The sequence below is a fragment of the Brassica napus genome, chromosome A4 (genome assembly GCF_020379485.1).
Source record: "Brassica napus cultivar Da-Ae chromosome A4, Da-Ae, whole genome shotgun sequence".
Classification (NCBI taxonomy): domain Eukaryota; kingdom Viridiplantae; phylum Streptophyta; class Magnoliopsida; order Brassicales; family Brassicaceae; genus Brassica; species Brassica napus.
In genome coordinates this window covers 8,053,492-8,062,267 of record NC_063437.1, presented here as the reverse complement: position 1 = coordinate 8,062,267, position 8,776 = coordinate 8,053,492, and the positions used below count along the sequence as shown (strand labels likewise).

Below are 8,776 nucleotides of genomic sequence, written 5' to 3'. Positions count from 1 at the left end.
TAAATATCATGATTCAAGAGATCTAGACTAGTTACTCTTGGATTAATCTTAACCAAGGGTTTTTAAGAATTTAAGGGTCCGATTGGTAGGCATGGGCGTTCGGAGACCTTGTTGGTTTCGGTTAGGTTGATTCGGAATTTTGGATTACGGTGTTATGCCCGTAAGTCCTGTTCGGGTTTTACTAATTATCGGATCGGATTCGGTTCGGTTCCTTATGGGTTCGGTTCGGATTAGTTCGGATCAGATTGAAACCAATGTTTGAAATCGTCCAAAAATATATTTGTAAAACCTCAAAAATTGACATTTTTTTTCAAAATATAGAAATTATTCTAATTAAAAAATAGTTAAATTATCAAAATTAACTAAAATTATTCAAAATAACAAATAAATAAAATAAAAATATTTTGAAGACTTTAAAATATCTAAAATCACCTTAGACCTATTCCTTAAACTTAGCTATTTTTTTGGCCTCACCTTATATTTCTCTAACTATACACTAATCAATTATCTTATATTTCTCTAACTATAAAATAACCAATGCTCTTATTTAATACTCAACTTACTATAATACACCAAAGATTTATACATCAATATTATTAATTCAGAATCATTGATATATTTCACTCCTATTTTTCCTTGGAATATTACTTTTGTGCCACTAAACCTATTAAGAAAAACAGATTATTTTATGACTGATTTAATAATCATACAACCCATGATCATTTTTCTTTAACAAAAGCAGTTACTATAAAAATATTTGGATTTATTGGTAATTAAAGTCTGAACAATACCATACTTTTAATTCATATTAAATGTTTTATGACCCAAACTAACATAAAAACATGATGCAAGTACGGTTAACAGAAAGTTAAAAACATGATACCATTCGACGGTCAAAACATATTAACTTCCAATTACGATTAGAGAAATACTTCACAGTACAACAACAAGCTTAATTATATTTCAAAATTATAGCTTTTTCTTTGAAAAACCTTCCTAGGTTATTTTTGTGATGAAAATCTTTTACAACTGGGTTTATTAGGAGAAAGGGTTTTGTATAAATATTTTCTCAGGAAATTAATGCATTTTTAGAATGTTTTTTATGTTTAAATAAAATATATTATTTATTTTTAACATTTATAGGTAACTCAACTATACTCAACTTAATAATAATTTTATTTCTAAAACTCAAAAATTTAATCTTAATATAGTCATTATAAAACCTATAAACTAGAATGTATAACATAAAAAAATGTAGTTTATTCAATTTTATATCTTAGTAAAATTTATATGAGAAATTTAATCAAAATTTGAAAAATATTATCATGTTATTTTAGATTTTTACCATGTCATCTGGTATAGATTCACGAGTTAATATGGATTTTAGATTTTAAATAATGAATTTTTATTAAATTGAAACTAGATTATATATGGTGACTGCGTTTACTGGTTTGACTGTGGATACCACTTATTGGTGTTTTGGTTCCTTTTAGTGGAAAATTAGACTGAATGTTGAGGACTTATTAAGATATTTTTTTTAATATTTGAAAAACATGTTTGAGTAATTTGTTTTTATTGGATAATTCAGCTTATAAATAGTATATTTAAGATATTTGGTTATTTAGAAATTACATATAATTAATATTTGTAGGTATATAATTTATATTTTAAAAATTCAGGTATCTATTTATCTTGGTTCTAGATATATATGATATGTTCGGTTATTTATAAATTTTGGTTCAAGTTTGGTTTCATTTTTTCAATTTGGTACGGGTTGATTATTCGGTTCCGAATAATATGGCCAAACTTATAAACTATCTTATATAAAAATTTATATTAAAAATTATTAAGTTCAAAAAATAAATCCGCGCTTTGTAAGCGCGGATCAAAATCTAGTTATACTTTATTTTGCTAAGTTTGCCTTTTTCCCTAGTTCCTTTGCTTCCGTTTCAAATTTTGAGTTTTGAGAACTCTAATGGATCAGAGTTTTCAGTTGCATGTGTTATATGTGGTTGTGGATTTCCCTTGGCGTTCGTGTGCATTTAGACTTTAGGTAGATTCTCATGTATTTTCTGGACTGTTTACGACTACATACTTTGGTTCCTAGGTATTTGCCTAGTAAGATGTAAACTGGCTTAAACAATTTCACAGATAGATGATACGTAATATTAGATTTTCGCTCTAAATATCTGCAATCTGGAGACAACTACCTTGCATATGCGAGGTGGAGATTAATGAAGTTCCCTTAAATCTTTAGGTTTGCTGTTTGACATGTTTTGGTAGGTTCCATCAATGTTGTATGATTCCGGATCAGATACTCATCTAGGCTGACAAAAAATGTAATTGATAAAGAAGAATAAAATACAATTCAACTAATGTGCCACTAGTGCAAAACAATTATTTAATTTTAAACTAACATAAAGAAAGAAGGAAGGTGACAAACAAGGGACGCGGAGACGCCCATGCTCCCCTGAAAACGACTATAAATTAGGATTGTAACATCTCTTTAACAACAGGAAGAAAATACATATTTAGAAATAAAAGTTTAAACCAAAATGTTTCTAAAAGAAAAAAGAAAAGTCAATTTGAATGGAGCAGTTTTGCTGTTCTCTTGTTTCTTTTGTGCTGTCTTTGCAACCATTCCACTAAATCCACTAGCTACTACACAATCCACCAACGCAGTGCCTTGTAATACTCACGGTTCAAGGGTCGCTAAGGCTTATGGTGTAGACGCTAACCTCTCGGCCGAGCAAAGATTCATGCGGGACCGTCCACCAAGTTCTTACTGCGTGCGGATCGAAGGGTGCAGCGAACTAATCACTAAAAGTCCAAACGTACAAAAGTACGAGACCCGTCCTTTCAGTGTAGGCGGATTCAACTGGTATATGTTTAAACCAAAACTCAACTTATTATCAAACATTATTTTTTTTTACAATTATATTCTAGCTTGTGTAATATCTTTTGCTTATACGAGAGATTTATGTATAGGACTTTTATCATCGAACCGTTTGGGAGCACGACTAACTTAGGGACATGGATATCTGCATATGTTGCAATAGATCCTAAAGGTCTAGTTGGCGAAAACCGCGAGGTTTATGCAGATCTAAGATTTTTGGCATACAGCAAGACTTTCGATCAATACTGGACATCTATGGGTATGTAATCTTTGTTAGTAAACTTTAGGATAGCGCTATATCAAAAAATTTATTTAGATCAACAACCAACAATAATGACAATAAAATGAAAATGTATTATATTCAGATACGGACATCAGGCGTTTCCATCAATCCAGGACAACTTGGGGAAATCCAAATTTCATCCGACATGTTAACTTCATAGCTAAAGATAGAGAGTACATTTTCGACAATGACCAATGTGTGTTTGGTGTAGACATCTCGGTGTTTCCTTTTTTTAACAAATGGGAGGTCTTGTCGATCGATAAGACGGTCTATGGGCCTAACTCGTGGAAGCTTCTGAAATTCTCAACATTGACCAGAGATTTTTACGTATCTGACGAATTCTCCATTGGAGGAAAAACATGGTGAGTCCATTAGTGACAAAGATAGGCATGTGTATCAGTGTATATCAATAAATCCTTCACTAATTACCTCTTATTATATATCTATTCAGGGCATTTAAGGTGTATCCAAACGGTTATGGCACAGGAGAAGGAAACTCGTTGTCCCTTTATCTGACACTAACTGAAAACCAGACCTTGAAACCTTACGAAAAGGTTTATGTCCGAGCCAAGCTGCGAGTTCTTGACCAAAAACAATCAAGACATCTTGAAAAACCAAGTACTGTTTCTTAAGCTTTTTAATATGATTATATGTATATAGTCAAGCTTCAATATAAAAGTAATACAAACAAATTTATTTTGCTTTTGGGCAGTTCTATCCTGGTTCAACGCCACAGGAGAAAGTTCTGGGTTGGAGCGGTTTGTGTCTTTGACTGATCTTCAAAATCCAGCCAAAGGTTTCATCGTGAATGATTCTCTGTCCGTACAAGTTCAATTCGAGGCTGTCTCATCAACTAATTACTATTCTAGCAATGCCGCTCAAATCAGTAGTTTCTAAATGTCTACATTGTCGAATCTTTAAATAACAGGCTTTGCATGTATACAAAGCGAATAATAATAAAAACTTGACACGCTTCAAATTGTCCAAGTTTCTACCGTGATTTGACTATTACCAGGGTTCTAAATCTTTCTAGCTTCAGCGAAGTTTCAAATTTAGGGATTCACTAACTGAGTCATAATGATTAAAAAGAAGTTTGTTGTTTGATGGTAATTTAGTTTGGTTTAGAACTAGAATCAATTACACAAACTTACTGAAACACCCTCCGACGAACCGTTAAGGTAAATCAAAGAACAAGGTTAGTAGAATTGAGAAGAGAATAAGAAGACAAATAAATAAATAAATAAATAAATAAATAAATAAAAGCAATTGTTTACATAGAGTTCATGTAGAGTGGTTACACCTCTGAGCAAAATGCAATCTAATAATCTTAAAATATAGAATAAACACTTCTATATCTCTATTCTTTATGATCGTGCTGGTAGAGAAAAGAGAACACATGGTCTCTGTTGGGATGGTTAAATCCCGTGTCCAACTCTATATTGTCCGATTAGTACGATATTATCTATTTTGAGTCTAAGAGACAAGCCCTCATGAATTTACTTTTGCTTTATTTTCGAAAATGCATCGTACTAATTAGAGTTGGACATCTCTTTATATATTAGACACTCTTTGTCTAATTCTCCAATGTGAGAATTAGTTTGAAATCTCACATTCTCCCCCTCAAACTAAGAGGATCACACTCATCTCATGTCCCACAACTGACTTTCAGGATATTTTGACTTGATCTCTGCCACACACACACCTCCCATTCCTAACTCGAAGGGTACTGATTCATCTCTCAAAGGGTATTTTGGTTTTCTTGCAGATTTTTCGTCAACCGCGCTTTGATACCAATTGTTGCACAAACACAAAGATTATAAGAACTAGCACTTCTTATTAGATTTAGAAACTCTCTCAAAACTAAACATCTCAATATGTTTTTCTTAATGGAACATCTCTCCATGAGAACTCTTTATATAGGACGAAGGTACATCTTTTCCTAATAATAATATGGAAACATTCCTAAACTCGATATGTTTTCCTTTTTCCTTAACCCATCAAACTTTACTTTAATGAGTTAACTTGCTACTCAAGTTAAGCTCTGATACCAATTGTTGTGATGGTTAAATCTCGTGTCCAACTCTATATTGTCTGATTATCACGATATTGTCCACTTTGGACCTTAGGCAAGCCCGCATGGTTTTACTTTTGGTTTTTTTCCCAAAAGACATCGTATTAATTAAAGTTGGACTTCTCTTTATATATTAGACACTTTTTGTCTAATTCTCCAATGTGAGACTTAGTTTGATATCTCACCGTCTCCTCTTAAATAGAGAGAATTAGTAATTGGAGTATGTTTCTCACCCTTCCTTAACTCAATTATAAATATTTCAAAAACAACATAAACCTTTGAAGAAATTGATGAATTCAAATGAATGGAATAAGTTTAATTTGCTCAGAGAAACTCTGAGCAAACAGAGCGAACTTTTGGAAGAATGTTTAAACTGTTTTAAAGCTGATGAGACCACTTGTTGAAGGAATTATGATGGTTGGTGGAGAGAGAAAAATTGACTATGGGATACATTTATGTAGCTGTAGATAGGGATAACAAGGTAATCGCGAGAAACTTCAGCATACGATAAAAGAAATATGAAATGGTCTTTCCGATCAACGAAAAAATATTAAAATGTCAGCTTCCCCATCCTTTGCAAGCTGCTGGAAATTTCCTTTATCTGACAATTTATTTACATATATCCTAATGATTTATTGTGAGGAAGTGGAAGAGTGTCTGTGTAATTGCATTATCCGATTAGTTTTAGAATGCATGAGTTGGATTTGCTTTAAAATGTGATCGGTCTCTTCAGAAAAAACATGAAATTAGACAAAGTGATATATTAGATGTCCCACATTGGATAAAACTAATGTCCTTGAACAATATATATGTGTATGGGCAATTCTCCACTCATGAGATAGCTTTTGGGTGTGAGTTAGGCTCATCACTAATATGGTATCACAGTCCATGGTTAAGCCCAACAGATGATTTCCCATATAAACAGTTTCCTACTTATGTAGCATGTAAAAATGGCTCATCTTTCTGTGGTATTTCCGAGATATTAGATTTGAGTTGTTTCTTTTGGAACGTTTCCCACCCACCTCTCGAGAGGGGCTATTAGATGTCCCACATCGGATAAAACTAATGTCTTTGGGCAATATATATGTGTATGGGCAATCTTCCACTCATGAGATAGCTTTTGGGTGTGAGTTAGACCCATCACTAATATGATATCCTGATCACCTTGTAAAAAAAAATTAACTTGCTATCTTCAGTTAATATTACCTCTTGAAAACTAAGACTGTTTCTAACTTTAATATCGGAATGGTGGTGTGTTATTCTAACTTGCAACTTTACAAACTGGTTAAGAAGATCCATATTCTAACTTGTAATGCAAATGAATGTTAAAGAAATTGAGTATCTTGCATCTTGTAGTTCATCTTCACTATTTTACATCGTTCAGAACTTTTTGTAATAAATGAATATATTGAAAACTCTAATAGCTTCAGGCAAAGTGGAAAACTGGATTGGCACAACATTGTTTCAAAAACATGGTTTTGTGAAGTATAGCTGTGTTTTATAACGCATAAACAAGAAAAGTGATACTATATCCTATTATTTTGGAAGAATTAATGATAACAACAAGTGGATTATTGTAAGAATGGATGGAGACTCATCCAATGAGAAAATGAAGATCTTGTGTTCGAGGTTGATTATTTGAATAGAATGTTGTGAGCCAAGCTAAAGGTTCTGAAGATCATAATGACTATACAAGATGAGCGAGTTTCAAGATCTAACTAGAAAAAGCAAAAAAAATAAACAATTAATGCAGCAATTTCAAGTTTTGGGAATTGCACATGCTCTTGTTTTTCTTCTGAGTTTGTTGGTTGATGATGAGCATGATGAGAATTCGATGGAACATGATTAGTGGCAGATGATTTGGATTTTAATGAGCATAAATGTAACGACCTGCTCTTCCATGTCCAACCTCGGGTTCAGCAAGCAATGTTATAGACATGTGTTTATTCAATTAGACCTCTCACCGTGTCCCGATCCCAAGAATCCCAGACGCACTGCCTTTGGTTTGAAATACCAACCCAACCCTATCCATCATTTCTGTTTACAGTCATACATACAAGGAAAATAGAAAGGGAGAGCATGAGTAAATAAATTATTCAGTGAAACGGTTCTAGACCAGTTTCTCTGCATGAACCTCTATATTATTCAATGCGAAACGAGAACTGACTAGCCACTGAAATAAAGCTAATAAAGCTATCGATGATATTATCAATATCAAATAACATAATGAACTTACTCGTCATCACTCATAGATTTATAGTTAACTGATAAAGCGCTAAAGACATCACCTATCTCCGTTGGTAATCATTATCTACAGCGTTGCTAAACTTATAACGAAACTAAACTTGTACAGTAAACGATAACCGTTTTACATAGATAGAAAGCAAATTTTTCTTTGATTTTGCCCATCTTAGAGAGCATTTCACAAGACCTCATATCAATTTGTTCACCTTTTATATTGTTTTTGACAGATATATAACTCTCTGTAAAACAAAATAGAGACGATCATTTAACACTCGGACTTTAAATATAATAATGAAGTAGAACATCTACTTTTTTACAGTATCATATATTTTGATAAAAGGATAAATCTTGTCGAAACTAAAACTTATATAAAATTACATGCTCAAGAAATAGTTAAAACTTAAAACTAGCTAGGCGTCTATAGATAGATAAGAATAGCCAATCTCTAGGTATATATAAATAGATATGAGGTTTACGAGAGCATCATTGCATCCACAGCATCTAAGCCACTCGAGTTAGGATTGGAGTTTTGTTCCCTGAAACTGGCAATGCAATGACCGAAGCAACTCAAATTGGGATCAGCGTCAAGGGAATTAGATAGTGGTCTCGGTGTCGTCTTCTGTAGTAATAACTCAACTAGATGTTTTGAATTTGGATTTGATAATTCAGGATGTTTCTGATATAAGGAATGAAAATTAAGTTACAATTCTAATCTAAAATAAAATTTCAAGTATGTTAAAATATCAGAATCAATTTGTTGAGAAGAATTAGAAAATACAAAATGGATATACACACCTTGGTAGCTAGTGCCCACGCTTCTTTAGTCATTATGGGAATTCCAGTTTCTGGATCAGGTGTACATAACTGGAATATACTTGCCTGCAACCTACTTAGATAATCAATTCTCCTTGCAATAATTCTCCAGCTGAGTTCAAGACCGGTTTGCTCAGAAAAAATTTGAACAATTTGGGTTGTACTGATTGGATCATATTTTTTGCGCTCTTGGAGGTACACTTGGAGGAACTTTACGTCAAGATCAGCTGTCCAGTTTATACTCTTCTACGAAAAAGTATTAAGAAAATTTGTGACACAATACCTTTTTATGTGATTATATCATGATCTATATTCACCTCATGGACTATGAAAAAATTACTTACTTTATTATCGTTAGCATTTTTACAGATGCAGCACATGAGATTCATTTTCGACGGTGAATGTTGTTTGACCTGGATAGATATTAAAAAAAATATCTATGTAAAACTGACAGTTTCAAAGAAGAAGC

The 8,776-nt window shown here is 32.6% G+C and overlaps 1 protein-coding gene across 1 annotated transcript; it reads left to right on the top strand.

Moving 5' to 3' along the window:
- Positions 1 to 2,504: 2,504 nt before the first annotated feature.
- Positions 2,505 to 4,173, top strand: LOC125607876. The gene is made up of 5 exons (XM_048777377.1): positions 2,505 to 2,881; positions 2,989 to 3,155; positions 3,262 to 3,541; positions 3,631 to 3,797; positions 3,892 to 4,173. Exons 1-5 carry the CDS (start codon positions 2,556 to 2,558, stop codon positions 4,074 to 4,076), a joined length of 1,125 nt encoding a protein of 374 aa, XP_048633334.1. The 5' UTR covers positions 2,505 to 2,555; the 3' UTR covers positions 4,077 to 4,173.
- Positions 4,174 to 8,776: the final 4,603 nt, after the last annotated feature.

Excerpts from the sequence above, each read along its gene's own strand:
- LOC125607876 (XM_048777377.1), top strand. The coding sequence starts at position 2,556 with ATGTTTCTAAAAGAAAAAAGAAAAGTCAATTTGAATGGAGCAGTTTTG. Across the intron at positions 2,882-2,988 it reads AGTGTAGGCGGATTCAACTG|GACTTTTATCATCGAACCGT; the intron begins GTATATGTTTAA and ends ATTTATGTATAG. Across the intron at positions 3,798-3,891 it reads AAGACATCTTGAAAAACCAA|TTCTATCCTGGTTCAACGCC; the intron begins GTACTGTTTCTT and ends GCTTTTGGGCAG.